The sequence below is a fragment of the Silurus aristotelis genome, assembly GCF_946808225.1.
Source record: "Silurus aristotelis genome assembly, chromosome: 17".
NCBI classification, from domain to species: Eukaryota; Metazoa; Chordata; class Actinopteri; order Siluriformes; family Siluridae; genus Silurus; species Silurus aristotelis.
Window position 1 is genome coordinate 18,151,769 of NC_139590.1, and position 17,122 is coordinate 18,168,890.

At 41.5% G+C, this 17,122-nt stretch overlaps 1 protein-coding gene across 1 annotated transcript; it reads right to left on the reverse strand.

Moving 5' to 3' along the window:
* Positions 1-5,346: 5,346 nt before the first annotated feature.
* Positions 5,347-9,864, reverse strand: LOC310739943 (uncharacterized protein; the record flags this gene model as incomplete). Its single annotated transcript, XM_083566240.1, has 7 exons — positions 5,347-5,633; positions 6,116-6,292; positions 6,404-6,676; positions 8,630-8,744; positions 9,227-9,320; positions 9,492-9,670; positions 9,793-9,864. The coding sequence occupies 7 exons, from the start codon at positions 9,862-9,864 to the stop codon at positions 5,422-5,424; spliced, it is 1,122 nt and encodes a 373-aa protein (XP_083422366.1). The 3' UTR covers positions 5,347-5,421.
* Between the last annotated feature and the right edge of the window lie 7,258 nt (positions 9,865-17,122).

Here is a 17,122-nt window from a genome sequence, read left to right on the forward strand (position 1 = left end):
GGCAATGTTAAAAAATTTTCTCAAGTCAAATGTTCTCTTTTCTGAAATAATAAACTTTATGAAACTGATTAAGTCTCATTTTATTGCATTTCACTCCATTGAATGACCTTAAAATAAAATTGCTTTATACAGGATGAATGCAATTGATAATGCAGTGGGTTTAACTAATGTGTATGTCTAATGCTTAACTGCTTTTGTTGATTTCAGGTGCGGAAACTTGAGGCAGTTGGGTACAAGCTTATTTTATTTATTGGCAAACAAGATAAAAAGAATTCAAATAGGTGGGTTGCAGACATCATCACCCATCTGCCCCCCACTCCTGTCACAAGAAATTTTTTAAATAAGATAAGGACAGCGTATGAATTTATCTTGACTAAGGGTAGGAGCAAGATTTTTGTTCAGAAATAATAATTAGTATATAAAATGCATGTTTTTTTGTTTGTTAATATGTACAGATATGAAATCAGGTAAACTTGTAATGTAAACTTGTATTAAAGCAACCTCCACAGCACAGCAGCTGGACAATGACATTCCCATAACAAAGCAGCACAAAAGCCCCAGTCAGGAGCAGTGCAAAAGTTCCATTTTGGAGTCGGAGACCCTCACGTTGGAGCAGTCGGAGAGCATCACGATGGAGCAGTCGGAGAGCCTCACGGTGGAGCAGTCGGAGAGCCTCACGGTGGAGCAGCCGGTGAGCCTCAATGTGGAGCAGTCAGAGAGCCTCACCATGGAGCATTCGGAGAGCCTCACCATGGAGCCGCCGGAGAGCCTCACCGTGGAGCAGCCGGAAAGCCTTACAAAGAAGTCCGAGACTCTATATACACTCGACCTTGTTTCTCTCTCTTCCCCAAGTTCTCCAAATTCACTCTCTCCTAGCTCCTCTACTACTTCCTAAGCTGTTCTAACTTCACACTGTTCTTCTCCTCCACCTTCACTGCCATGTTCTAGGTCTTTGCAACAGAGGAGGAAAAGGACAAAAACCTTAATCGGTTCACTGCCACCTTCTGCCACCACTGTCTCTCCTACATCTTTTATCACCACAGATCTCTCCGTTCCACAGTCTTGTTCTCCAACTGCTCCATCTTCCACCTCCCAGTCCTTGAGTCAGGAGGGGCCATATGTGAAGAAGGGAAGAAAAGGTAAGTTTTTTGACAGTGGTGTACTTTAATCCACACTATTAATAAATCAGCTCCCTGGCCATGTAGTTGATCATGGCAGAAATAAAAGCTTCAATAAAAGCTTCTTGACTTGACTTGACTTCTAATCATCCTCTGAGGTAGACAGAAAACTGATGCAAGTTTTTGCTAGGACATGGGCGATGTCTGTACTAAAACTCGAAGACTGAGACTGAAAATTCTTAAAATATTATTAAATTATTTTGGATACAAATGGGAGAATGATCTACCACCTGGTGTGGATTAATATATGTAGTTATTAGCAATTTTGTGATTGAAGTGGACACAATGGATTATACACAATTAGCTGAAGCGTATTTATTGAGCAGGACATTGACCTTGAACATTTACCCAGTAGTGCATTACAGTAGCAGTAGTAGTAGTGAGTCATGCATGTATAAAATTATTTTTCAGCATTTGAAACACTAAACTTGTCATAATTTAGCAATATTTGTAGGATGGAGAATGCAGTTCTACATGTTTAGAAAGGACCGATTGCAGTCAAACGAGACCTGTGTTCTAAACTGTACTAGATGAAGTAATAAAACATACATCAAGACTCAAATTAATAAACTTGCATCTTATTATTTAGGTTTGGACCAATAATTGCTTTCAGTAGTGTCTTGCAATGAAGACCAGAACATGACGGTAGTGGTGCTAAAATGGATGAGGAAGATTAGAGCAGTGAGAAGGAGAAGAGAACTATTAAATATGAAGAACAGGAGAACAATGATGAATAGTGGGAGCAAGATGCAGTCACTATACTATATCACTGTGTCTGTACAACTTATAGATCTGCATGAAATGCAACATGAAAACATGCTGAAATCTACATTTCTGCATTTATTCAGTATTCTGCAAGTCATAGCCCTTGTTCAGCTAATCCAAGAGTGTTACTTTAACAAATATAAAAAAATATAATTTAACTCGATCTTGATAATCTTGATTTTTGTTCTGGGTTTCAATAACATGTGCACTGATGATATGCAGTGATTTTTGCAGAGCAGTTTTATTATGGGTAGGTTTACATGAACTGTCTCTTATGCCATGCATGAATAAATACCAAAATATAAATATAAAAATATATTTAGTGTTACATATTTCCCATTTACATATTTCTTTCCTTATTTGCATACAATTTTATTATGAATGTATTTAAGTATCTAGTTGAGAGAGGATACGTTAAGACATTTGTTGTAATAAAAATTTTTATAAATATATATATTGTATTATTAATAAAGTATATATATATATATATATATATATATATATATATATATATATATTATATATATATATATATATATATATTAGATTATTGATTAGTGAATGGTATGAACCAGAGGGTGACAGCTGTATACGATATGTCTGTGTGTGTATGTAAATAAATAAATAAATAAATAAATAAATAAATAAATATATATATATATATATATATATATATATATATATATATATATATATATATATATATATATATATATATATATATATTCCTCATACTGTATACAGCTGTCACCGTATACAGCTGTTCATACCATGAAAATCAATAGGCCATTGTTTTAGAAAAAAACGATTCACTAATCAATAATCTAATCTACATAAGGTTAGCTTCAGATAGAAATCTATAACAGTTAAATTGTATTTTTAATGAGAAGAAATAAATATATAACTGACCTGTTATAACCCATACCTCATTGTTCAGTGACAGTATTAGTGAAATCATATTGACAGTAAAACAGTTTGCAACATGAAGCACCTTCTATTTTTGCCTAAAAGTTAATCTAGCAACATCCCGTCAAAATAAACGTCCAAATATAGTAATTACAGGATCTACCGGTGCTATGGTACAAGAAGTTCGGGATTTACCGAGATCCTAACCGTAACACTACAGCACAAGTATACACTTCAATGAACTACAAATTACAGCACCATGTTTTCTCGTCCCATTGATAGAATGACAAAGGCTTATGGGTAGTGTAGTTGTAAAATCTAGTAATTAAATGAAGTAAACACTAAGTTCAATGAACAAATGAATATCTAAATATGTTCATTGTGCAAACCTTTGATATATTTGAGAGCCAGGTTAAAATGTGGCATTTTACTTAGAACACTTTTTAAAACACTTTTTATGTTTTTATATACGCTATATTCAAAAGCATTCACCTGCTGCCTTCACATGCAAATGAACTAGATTAACATCCGATTCTTAATCTATAGGATTTAATATGATGTTGGCCCAAACTTTGCAGCTACAACAGCTTCAACTCTTCTGGGAAGGCTTTTCACAAGGTTTAAGAGTGTGTTCGTGAGAATTTTTGACCATTTCTCCAGAAGGGCATTTGTGAGGTCAGACACTGATGTTGGACAAAAAGGCCTGGATTACAGACTCTGAGTTCTTCCACACTAAACTCACTCATCCATGTCTTTATGGATCTTGCTTTCTGCACTTGTGCTCAGTCATGTTGGAACAGGAATGGGCCGTCCCCAATCTGTTCTGACAAAGTAGGTAGCATGAAACTGTCCAAAATGTCCTGAAGCATTAAGTGTTCCTTTCACTGGAGCTAAGGGGCCGAGCCCAACTACTTAAAAACAACCCCACATAATAATCCCCCTACACCAAACTTTACACTTGGCACAATGCAGTCAGACAAGAACTGTTCCCTTGGTTACCCCCAAACCTGGTTTGTCTTTGGGATTGCCAGACAGTGAAGCGTAATTAGTCACTCCAGAAAACAAGTCTTCACTGCTCTAGAGTCCAGTGGTGGCATGCTTTACACCACTGCATCCCATGCTTTGCATTGCACTTGCTGATGTAAGGCTTGGATGCAGTTGCTCGACCATGAACCTCTCTGTGCACTGTTCTTGAGCTAATCTGAAGGGCACATGAAGTTTGAAAGACTGTAGCTACTGACCCTGCAGAAAGTTGATGACTTCTGTGCACTATGTGTTTTAGCATCCTCTGACCCGCTCTGTGGTTTTACATGTTCTATCACTTCGTGGCTGAGTTGCTGTCGTTCCCAATCGCTTTCACTTTGTTATAACACCTTTAACAGTTTACTGTGGAATATTTAGTAGTGAGGAAATTTCATGACTGAACTTATTGCACAGGTGGCATCCTGTCACGGTACCATGCTGGAATTCACTGAGCTCCTGAGAGCAACCCATTCTTTCACAAATGTTCGTAAAAGCAGTCTGCATAATTGGAACACCTGAATAGCAAAACAGCAATAAATGAACTTGCATTTAGTGTTGGGAAATAAGGATTCCTCCTTATCATAATAGATTTCTTTGTCTTGCTTGTCTATGTCCTTATTATAATCTGCTTATTCCATGTCTATAAACAGGTTTCAACTGTTTTACAGGACCCTAATCTAGAACACAGGCATGTGGCCAGTTGTTTTTCCTTAGCCCAGGGATGAAGACCTAAAATTCTTTAGATGCAAAATTCTAAACACCACTTACGTAAGTGGTGTTTAGAATTTTCTTCTGAAATGGACATTTTCTCAGGCTCCTTTGTTCTGTCTATTAATTTTACTTTAATGGCATTAAATAGGTTATTTTTATTGCCATTCAAGTGAATAAACTGAACATAAACATTGGCCCCTAAGAAAAAATGCTCATTTTATAAAAAAAAATTCCAAATGGATTAGGGACTTTTGCACCTGAACTCTTCATATTTCCAATATGAATCTAATTTCCTTTGATTATTATTACTCATTAAACATGATTATTTAGTGTTGTAGTTGGTGGAGGTCATTTTCAACTATTTTGTATAGACAACTGTATCTATTATTTTTTACAAAAAGTTACAAATCTAACGAGTTATAAATCTTTGTTGGCAAATAGTTTTTTTCTTTGCATATTAACTAATTATTTTGGATGGCTGTATTTATTCTATATATGTAAACTACTGAGTAGTTTTATTCATACCAAAATGTCGTATTTTATAAGCTCAGTAAAAAGTATTTTGCAGCCTAATACTTTACAACTACAAAGAGCCATGAGAAGTAACAAATCATCTAGAGTACAAGTACCTGAAATCTATACTTTAGTACAGTACAGTACTTAGTCTTACAATAACACACTTTATTTCCATTACTGACTGGTTGTATTTCTATTTATGTGAAAAAAGAGACTACACTTTGTTTATATTTATAAAATGACAAAAAGCAGATTTTATTACACACTTTAGATTAAGGGTTAAGGTCACTGGTTCACTGTCAAGAAAAAAAAGGTTTTTACATTACAGTTCATCATCAGAATTTTCAAAGTCACTTTCACTGTCATAGTCATCAGCTGATGATTTGTTGAAAAAGTTGATGTTCTCTGCTCCAGACAAAACATGCAGGTAACAGTCTCTTGCTTGCACCCTCATATCTCTGATTCTACATTGCTTTCTGTGGATGATGCTCTGCAGACCTTTCAAACCTTCTTCGCTTAGGCCACATTGCGGATCTTTAAAAGAAGAACAAAATAACATTAAGCCTCCATTAGAAACCTTATAAACAATCATTGTTGTGTATGTTTATTAGGGCTTTTTACTTTAATGATTAGACAGGACATGTCCTATGTAGTTATAGGAATATTCATTCATTCATTCATTTTCTCCCGCTCATCCGTAATTCGGGTCGCGGGGGCAGCAGTCTAAGCAGGCCCCCGCCTTCGACTGCTGCCCAGTCCTCACAGCACCGTCCCTTGCGGTCCCTCCTGCAGATGGTGAGCCCACGGGAGTTATAGGAATATGCACTAGTCAAAAAAAGCAGACTCTTACTAATAGTAAAATAAAGATAATCAGACAGTTGTGATGGCTGAAATAACTTAACTTAAAAGATTCTTTCTCAGCTATGAAACTGGAACTGTGTTTTGAGTTCATTTTCCAGAAAAAAAATGGGGCAGCCCTAATGCTTATGTTTGTGCCATATATTACAAATTCTTACTTTTCAGACTCTCGCTGGCAAACAAGCAGGACAGTTCTCGGAGGGTCTCAGCACGAGTTGAAAGATATTTCCAATGTTGATTCATCTCTGCAACAACAATTTTCTGCTCCTCCTGAAGTCGTCTTAGTGTCATGATGATGTCGAATGCCTTTCTTTTTGTCCTTAAATCAACAGTGTCTGGAATGCATGAGAAAAACTTACGTCATATGGGGTTGCAGATTGACATTTGTGGCATTGTGGCTGATGTGTCATTATATAAAAGAATTGTCAGAAGACTAGTGTACATACCACTGTGTGGTAGCTGCCATGGCCAAGCTGTCTCACCAGACAAAATGGTTTCCAAGCACAGAGTTTTTGTTTTTGGAACCATTATGTTGTATTTCTCCACAACTGATGTCAGGATCCCCTTCTCTTCCCTGATCTTGCAGCGGATCCTGGCACGACCTTTGTTGCCATCTGTATCTTTATAGAGACGCTGGGAACGCCTCTTGATACTCGCCACCAGCACCTCAATTCTGCTGGCCAGTGCATTAACATCATTTGTGGCGGTTGTTGTTGTTGCTGAGAAGAAATTACAACAAGAGTAACAATTACAATTAATTACAACTAAATGTATTACTAGTAACATATGTATATATATATATATATATATATATATATATATATATATATATATATATATATATATATATATATATATATATATACAGTGAGGAAAATAAGTATTTGAACACCCTGCTATTTTGCAAGTTCTCTCACTTAGAAATCATGGAGGGGTCTGAAATTGTCATCGTAGGTGCATGTCCACTGTGAGAGACATAATCTAAAAAAAAAAAAACCAGAAATCACAATATATGATTTTTAAACTATTTATTTGTATGATACAGCTGCAAATAAGTATTTGAACACCTGTCTATCAGCTAGAATTCTGACCCTCAACGACCTGTTAGTCTGCCTTTAAAATGTCCACCTCCACTACATTTATTATCCTAAATTAGATGCATCTGTTTGAGGTCGTTAGCTGCATAAAGACACCTGTCCACCCCATACAATCAGTAAGAATCCAACTACTAACATGGCCAAGACCAAAGAGCTATCCAAAGACACTAGAGACAAAATTGTACACCTCCACAAGGCTGGAAAGGGCTACGGGGAAATTGCCAAGCAGCTTGGTAAAAAAAGGTCCACTGTTGGAGCAATCATTAGAAAATAGAAGAAGCTAAACATGACTGTCAATCTCCCTCGGACTGGGGATCCATGCAAGATCTCACCTCGTGGGGTCTCAATGATCCTAAGGAAGGTGAGAAATCAGCCCAGAACTACACGGGAGGAGCACACGTCAATGACCTGAAAAGAGCTGGGACCACCGTTTCTAAAGTTACTGTTGGTAATACACTAAGACGTAATGGTTTGAAATCATGCATGGCACGGAAGGTTTCCCTGCTTAAACCAGCACATGTCCAGGCACGTCTTAAGTTTGCCAATGACCATTTGGATGATCCAGAGGAGTCATGGGAGAAAGTCATGTGGTCAGATGAGACCAAAATAGAACTTTTGGGTCATAATTCCACTAAACGTGTTTGGAGGAAGAAGAATGATGAGTACCATCCCAAGAACACCATCCCTACTGTGAAGCATGGGGGTGGTAGCATCATGCTTTGGGGTGTTTTTCTGCACATGGGACAGGGCGACTGCACTGTATTAAGGAGAGGATGACCGGGGCCATGTATTGCGAGATTTTGGGGAACAACCTTCTTCCCTCAGTTAGAGCATTAAAGATGGGTCGAGGCTGGGTCTTCCAACATGACAATGACCCGAAGCACACAGCCAGGATAACCAAGGAGTGGCTCTGTAAGAAGCATATCAAGGTTCTGGCGTGGCCTAGCCAGTCTCCAGACCTAAACCCAATAGAAAATCTTTGGAAGGAGCTCAAACTCCGTGTTTCTCAGCGACAGGCCAGAAACCTGACTGATCTAGAGAAGATCTGTGTGGAGGAGTGGGCCAAAATCCCTCCTGCAGTAGGTGCAAACCTGGTGAAAAACTACAGGAAACGTTTGACCTCTGTAATTGCAAACAAAGGCTACTGTACCAAATATTAACATTGACTTTCTCAGGTGTTCAAATACTTATTTGTATTAATACGCAAATTTTGTCAGGAACCTCCACAGGCACATGGCGCACTGAACAAGATCAAACGTGAATTTTTCTTCACTGAAAAATAGATAACATTAGAAACAATTGTGGCAGTTCAACCTCTGAAATAAACTTGACTTATTTGCAGCTGTATCATACAAATAAATAGTTAAAAAATCATACATTGTGATTTCTGTTTTTTTTTTTTTTTTTAATTATGTCTCTCACAGTGGACATGCACCTACGATGACAATTTCAGACCCCTCCATGATTTCTAAGTGGGAGAACTTGCAAAATAGCAGGGTGTTCAAATACTTATTTTCCTCACTGTATATATACACACACACACACAGTATACACACACACTAGTCATTTCCTCACCGTCTGCACACTCCTTTACATCATTGACCCAGTCTTCCAATTGGCTCTCCGTCACTGTCAGCTCGACTTTCATGGACTCTAGGTTTTGCAACTGGCTTTGCAGAGCTTTCGTGGTCTGAAATAACAAGAAATCACAGATAGTATAAAAACAAACAAATCTTCAATATACAGGGTTAATTAAAAAAGAATTAACCGATTTCATTACGCAATATTTTGTTACAGAAAAAAAAAGAAAACTCCAGCCAAGTCACAAGTATTAAATTCACAATCAACTGAGAAAATTCACGGTCACTGACTCATTCCATGACGATGCTTGAGAACTGAAGCAATGAGTCATGATATCGGTTCATTCGTTTTGAATAACCCTGTACAGATTCATAAATGAATTATATTCATTACTGAGCATCTAGAACTAATTCTACTATTTTTGCAGGTACAGGGGATAAGCAAAAATTATTCCCCCTGTACATATTTAACGCACAGAGTAGCACTCTGTGCCGACACTCCGCAAGCTCCAGTCCCTCCTTGTCTACCCTGCTTGCAGATCTTTGGGAGGTCTCTCTGGCTGCTGAGCACTCATCTGGGATTTTACAGTACATGTTTGGATGCCTTGTGAATGTAGTCCACAAATCTTGTCACATCTTTATCCTTAGCTATAAAGACGTCTTCAAAGATGGCCTGTTCTTCAAATCTATAAAAAAGAAAAGACAAACAAACAAACAAAAAAAAACCGTACAGAACAGGTACACAAAATTGAATGATACATTCTAATCTAATTTAACTTTACTATGCACATTAAATGGATATTTCTTCCTATTAATATTGTTTCAACACTGTGACATTATGCACAATTCTGGTATACCTAGCTGCATTCTTGAAACGGTAAATCTTGCGGTTTCCATCTACTGAAACTGGCAGAATATCTAGGGTGAATGCAGGACAGATGAAAGGCTCTTCCTTGCAGAGTTTGTCCACCTCAAAACGGTCAGCCTCCCACTCAAAAAAGCTTTTCTGAAAACTGTCTGTGGAGATCTTGCCAGTCTATTAAATGTAAGGAAACCAACAGCTAATAATGAAAAACAAATGCATTAGCATCAAACACCTTTCAACCCAGAATACAGAAAGATTACCAATACTGTAGGATAAATAAATGTAATACTTACACGACCAAAGTGGACAGTTCGCTGATCCAGCATTCTTGAAAAAGCTTGGCAGGACAGTCCTGGGGCTGCCATCTTCATTTCTTTAAATGAAAAAAAGACATCTGTGGCATAAATTGTGGCAAAGTTAAGGGTCGCAGGCCAGTAGTCACTTCGATTTAGCTCGACCATTCCAGCAGCCCAAGTGGCTTGGCATGCCTCACAACTCAACTCAGGCATGCTTAGATCAAATTGTCCTGAAAAATTCGAAAACATTTCCACTTTAATGTAAACCTTAAGTGATTAATCAGGTTTTGGATTATTTCAACCTTTTTTTTACATGACTTTGTATACTTGTTAAACATTACTTAAAAGTCATGTGTAGATCCTACATACAGACCTGTGCCAAACTTATGGAGGTAGAGCATGTATAGATTTTTATCTTTACACACTTACCATTCATTGTGATCACAGCAACAGTCTTCCCTGGGCTGACCCTCAATGACTGAGTGAACAACCGCAAATTTTGTCAGGAACCTCCACAGGCACATGGCGCACTGAACAAGATCAAACGTGAATTAAGATCATTATGATTGACTGAGTAATATAACATTGGAACGATTCTATGGTATTGATTTACATTGCTGAAAAAGTATACAGAGATGCTCAAAAAGCTAACTGACACGAAGTATCCACATAAATTTTATATCAAACAACAAGAGACAAAAAGGCATATTTAAATAGTAAAGCTTATGAGGACTAACAATTCCTAGAATGATATTTATGTTGTCCAGACACAAACAAGAACTTACCACAATGGGAAAGAGACGTATCTACAAGTTGTTGGAGGAAATGGCTGGTAGAATCCAGGAGTCATGGCATCTCGGTTTTGGAGAACATGTCTTGTGTGCATGATGACATCACATTCAGCACAAAAGAAGGGGCGTGGTCGACAGTCACAACACCAGACAGCAGCTGGATTGCTTCCACACAGTTGGCAAATGTGTGTTACCACATTTTCTCGTGCCACAGCCGTGTTCACCGGGCGAGGTCTCTCTGCCCTCCACTTCTCTGAAATGAGACTTTGTCTTGTGCTCCAGTTTGAGGAAACTAGGAGACGATCTCTTGAGGTTGAAAGAGCTGATGCATCATCATCTATAGAATCGCTCAGTGAGTGCTGGAGATCTTGCATGAAACACTCTGTTAAAATAGTATGGAATATTAAACACACACATACACACATTATATATATATATATTATGTAATTTACAGAATGAAGTACACACCAACAGTCTCTGGAGAAATGGTCACCTCACAGTTATTGTCAGGAGCATTGATGTGAGGATCAGTTTTCCGAATGTGATCAACTGTACCACATAAAAACAATAAAGAACAACATTCAGGACATTTACAACTTGTCCCACAATTTGATCTCCTTTATTACCAGTGTAAAATGGTCCAATGGTCCAGTTCAATTGCTTGTCTGACCCTCGTTTGACTGATTCCTGTTTCATCTTGGTCTTGCATAGACAATGTTTCCATCACTGTCTCTTTTTCTCCAATGTATCCTTGGTTCAGGTGTTTTTACTGGTGCTGCTTCCTCCTCTCCCTGCAGCTCTTGAAGTAAGTCATCAAGACTTTGGAGCTCATCATTGATTTCTTGATGCTCAACCAGGTTATCCAGCAGTATAAACTGTTATTGTAGTTCTGAATCACTCAAGGTGAGGGGCAGGAACAAAAACAAACAGAAAGATGGACAGATACAACAACAACAACAACAGATGTAAACAGATGTAAACAGTGAAAGAGAGAGGGGGAGAGTGTGAGAGAGAGAGAGAGAGAGAGAGAGAGAGAGAGAGAGAGAGAGAGAGAGAGAGAGAGAGTGAGAGAAAGAGAGAGGAAAGCAGGTTAACAAGACAGACGTGGCTCTCAAAAGTGCCTTTTGTTATTTTGTGTGGGGGGGGGGGAATTAAAATAAAAGAGGAATGTTGGAAAATCTGAAGGACCTGATGATAGAAAAAAGAAAGATTTAGAATTCAGAATTGAACACCTTACATTTTTACCAATTTTTTCTTTATCAGTGTTGGCAGATTGGGCAGTTTGTGATGGTTTTAAATTGTACTATGTGGGATGAAATGGGATTAGACAGGTGGGATTTTGATATTTCTGATGTGCCAAACGACAGACATAGAAAATAGTTTACAACGTAGTTACAACCTAACCTTCTTTAGACAAGAACGCTCAATTTGCTTTATTATATTGTAAATATGTGATGCTCCACAGTATTGTTGGGTTTTTTTTATTAAATAATTGTCAAAATTAATTTGTAATTTTTATTGCTAAGATTTGTGCATTTACTAGAGTTTTTTGTGTGGATTTTGAACAATTACTTGAAAACACACCAATCTGGCAACACTGTTCCTCATCTGAACATTTATAAATGGCTAAAGTATTAAAGTGCTACTGTCATTTTGGTAACTTAAAACACACAATTTCCAAATATCATACAATCTCCTCTATTTCCTTGCATGATTAAATGTGGAAAAACAAATAAACAAACTTGAATGTAATTATCTATCTTAGCCTGCCTACTACACATTTGGTGCAGCAAGTTATATTTTTATGTCTGCTGTAATTTACTGCATCACAAAACTGCTTCCTTTCACTTCTACAGCTTCTAAACACAACTTCTTGACCTGACTGAACAGTTTTTGTTCACTAAATTGTAGGGATTGTTCCCAATTACATTAATGAACTGTTCTACTTACCGAGTGGAACATCGCAATGGAGCATGGGATCTCCATACAATGACGTCAGCGCCACTGATGAATTTATTAATAAATAAATAAACGTGGTGAGGGAAGACACGCAGGTAGTTGGTGAGAAAGAGGCAGTTTTAGAGATAGAAAATGTGGAGAAAAAAAAAACGACCTGGATTGAGTAGCCCTGCCATAATTAATTTATAGCAAGCTATTCTTTTTTATTCTTATTTATTGTAGTCCCGATCCCGTTCATAACACAAAACTACAGTCTGATTCCCCAACACGTCAAAATTCAACGCCGCAGGTTCCGGTTCAGAGATCTACAGAAGCCTATGGGAATCCCTGCACGTTGAAAAACGACGATTAAAAGGATACCCAGTGCGTCAAAATGTGACTCCAGGGGATCCTGACCAAGCGTCCATATGTGACGAGTTGGGAGTGAGAGTGTTGGAATTTTGCATTTTCATATGAAAATGTAGCCGTTACAAAATGCAATAAATAAACGAAAGAACAAAAAAAAATTGACATGGGAAATCATGTTTTGACTGAAATATTACTTTTTTTTCATCTTTTTCCCCAATCATCTATTGGGAAAATATGAATTTTCATAGTTATAAGCATAATTTAATTGAAAAATACATTTTAAGTTTAAATGTGGAAAAAGATGAAAAACATGAAAAAAATACAAAAAACATACATTACAAATACTGTTACGTACAAAAATTATAATTATGAAAATAATAATTTTTATATTGATAATAACCGTTACAAATTGAATGAAAAACAAAAAATTGACATGACAAATCATGTTTTAAGAAATAGATGTATTTTGTCTCAGAAAAGGTAGGATAGTTATTATGAATGTACAAATTTTAATGGTTTATAAAAACCATTGAAAAAGGAATAAGAGAATGAAAATGGTAAGGACAAATCAAGTTTTTACAAGAATTTTACTCTTTTCATAAAGAAAAATATAATAGTTAATATGAATTTTTAAGCAAAATATGGTAAAAAAAAAAAAAAGTTAACGATGAGCATGACATGACAAATTGTTTTGAAAAAATTTTTTTCATAAAAGGTATGATTGTTATAGTGAAAATATAAGTTTTCATATTCAAAATTATAATGTCATAAAAAAACGTAAAATGAGTGTAAGTAAGTGAACAAAAATACTGACATATATCACCTTTTGACAAAAATGATTATTGTTATAAAAATATGAATTTTTGTATTCCGAAGGTACATTTCAGGAAAAGATTTAAAAAATGCAAGAAGTCAGTGAAACACATGACAAAAAAAGTTTGAACAAAAATATGAGGGTTTTTTAAATGTTATTATAAATATATGAATTTGCATTTTCATAAGAAAAATTCATGAAAATTTGTTACAAAGTACAATGCGTAATCAAAAAAAACTGAAAATGTTACATGACATCTGTCAGGGATTCACCCTGCCACGCCCCCCTCTGTAGCGGTCAGGGATTTACCCTGCCACGCCCCCGTCTGTAGCTGTCAGAGATCCACCCTGCCACGCCCCCCTCGATAGCAGTCACGCTGCTTCCCAAGATTACCGACAGCTGTGGCTCATGAAAGATCAGACTACATAAACTCACGTTCTTGAGTCACAGGCTGTCGGTCGTTATATTGTCAAGCTGGACAATCGCGTGGCTGCTCGACCGCCGGCTGTATATGCGAATTCCACTTCCGACTTGGATTACTCATTGCCGAAGGCTTTATGGATTATGCTTGGGACATTCGAACTCATAGCGGACAACGCGTATCGAGCGGATGTCTTTGTTTGTTGTTTTCAACGGCTTATGAGTGTTTTTGTGTTGTACGGTTTTTTGAAATAAAAGGACAATGATCGGATTATATCGGCTTCCGCGTCTGCAGCCTGACAGAACGACCGACCTATACCGAACGCGGATTCGCCATTCCGCGATTCCGACCGCAACGGATCGGCAGCTGAACCCGGCTTCGGATTTCCTCCGGAAGCTCAGTGCCGCTTCTCGCGGTTCAGATCCACAGAAGCCGGATCATGAGAGCGCGGCTGCGCCACGCCCCTCAGAGAGCGCGAGGGGATTACCGGCTCGTTACTCGGGGAAAAAAGACGAATTGGGCGGATTTCTGCAAGGCATCGGCGAGTATGTGGCTGTTAACATTTCCCGGTTTCCTTCCGAACGAGCCAAGATTGCCCTCTGTATTTCCCTCCTGTCTGGAGAAGTTCTTGCCAAAGCCAGCTCACTATGGAGCGCCAAAGGGGGCAAATTCGGCTCACTCGCCGAATTCAGCGGGCTGCTTCTGGGGAAGTTGGGGATAGAGGTGGTGGATCTCCACTACAGTCCCCTTGAGGAGGAAGGTGCTCCATTCCAAGGTTCTCAAGAGCACGGGGCTCCGTGCCGGATCTCCCATGAGCCTGCAGCTCAGCCCCAATGTTTTGATGAGAGGGCTGCTTCATCTCAGGGTCTCTACCAGCGTGCTGCTGTGTTCCGGGGTTCTCGTGGACGCACCACACCATCTCCGAGCATCGGCGAGCACACCATGCCTTCACAGAGCTTCTACAGGCGTGCCGCTCTGTTCCGAGGTTCCCGTGGGCGTGCCACGCCGCCACAGAGTCTTCACGAGAGCGCCGCGCCGCCACAGAGTCTTCACGAGAGCGCCACGCCGCCACAGAGTCTTCACGAGAGCGCCGCGCCGCCACAGAGTCTTCACGAGAGCGCCGCGCCGCCACAGAGTCTTCACGAGAGCGCCGCGCCGCCACAGAGTCTTCACGAGAGCGCCGCGGCGCCACAGAGTCTTCACGAGAGCGCCGCGCCGCCACAGAGTCTTCACGAGAGCGCCGCGCCGCCACAGAGTCTTCACGAGAGCGCCGCGCCGCCACAGAGTCTTCACGAGAGCGCCGCGCCGCCACAGAGTCTTCACGAGAGCGCCGCGCCGCCACAGAGTCTTCACGAGAGCGCCGCGCCGCCACAGAGTCTTCACGAGAGCGCCGCGCCGCCACAGAGTCTTCACGAGAGCGCCGCGCCGCCACAGAGTCTTCACGAGAGCGCCGCGCCGCCACAGAGTCTTCACGAGAGCGCCGCGCCGCCACAGAGTCTTCACGAGAGCGCCGCGCCGCCACAGAGTCTTCACGAGCATGCTTTCAGAGTCTCCAGGAGCATGCTTTCCCGCCACAGAGTCTTCACGAGAGCGCCGCGCCGCCACAGAGTCTTCACGAGAGCGCCGCGCCGCCACAGAGTCTTCACGAGAGCGCCGCGCCGCCACAGAGTCTTCACGAGAGCGCCGCGCCGCCACAGAGTCTTCACGAGAGCGCCGCGCCGCCACAGAGTCTTCACGAGAGCGCCGCGCCGCCACAGAGTCTCCAGGAGCATGCTTTCCCGCCACAGAGTCTTCACGAGAGCGCCGCGCCGCCACAGAGTCTCCAGGAGCATGCTTTCCCGCCACAGAGTCGTCACGAGAGCGCCGCGCCGCCACAGAGTCTCCAGGAGCATGCTTTCCCGCCACAGAGTCGTCACGAGAGCGCCGCGCCGCCACAGAGTCTCCAGGAGCATGCTTTCCCGCCACAGAGTCGTCACGAGAGCGCCGCGCCGCCACAGAGTCTCCAGGAGCATGCTTTCCCGCCACAGAGTCGTCACGAGAGCGCCGCGCCGCCACAGAGTCTCCAGGAGCATGCTTTCCCGCCACAGAGTCGTCACGAGAGCGCCGCGCCGCCACAGAGTCTCCAGGAGCATGCTTTCCCGCCACAGAGTCGTCACGAGAGCGCCGCGCCGACACCTCCGGTCACAGAAGGCGAAGTGACTCCTCCGAGTCCCTCTCCAGACGACGCCACATCCCAGAGCCCCTTCCAAGGCGACATCTCGCCCACGGAAAGCTCGGCTCCGCCCCAGGACCTCCAAGAGAGCTCCGCCCAGCTCCAGGTCCCTCCAGAGAGCTCCGCCCAGCTCCAGGTCCCTCCAGAGAGCTCCGCCCAGCTCCAGGTCCCTCCAGAGAGCTCCGCCCAGCTCCAGGTCCCTCCAGAGAGCTCCGCCCAGCTCCAGGTCCCTCCAGAGGGCTCCGCCCAGCTCCAGGCTCCTCCCGAGAGCTCGTCTTCGCTCCAGGCTTCTCCCGAGAGCTCGTCTCCGCCTCCGAGCGACCCCACGAGCTCGTCTCCGCTTCAGTGTCCCAAAGAGAGCTCCACTGATGTCGTGGACCTCCAGGCGAGCCCTTCTCCGCTCGTGGATCTCCAGGCAGGCTTCACCTCATTTCCAGGCTGCTCAGTAGGCTCCGATCTGCTCCTAAGGGTCCCCAGGAGCGCCCCTACGCCCAGGGGTTTTTCCTGTGCACTCACCCCGGCTCCAGGACTGCGAAAGGGAAGTTGAACCGCTGCCCCCGGGTTCCACCGACGGTGACGGCTCCCCCCACAGTCCCGCAGAAGGCGACGGCTCCCCCCACAGTCCCGCAGAAGGCGACGGCTCGTCTCCAGTGCCCGCAGAAGGCGACGGCTCGTCTCCAGCGCCCGCAGAAGGCGACGGCTCGTCTCCAGCGCCCGCAGAAGGCGACGGCTCGTCTCCGGGCTCCGCAGAAGGCGACGGCTCGTCTCCGGGCTCCGCAGAA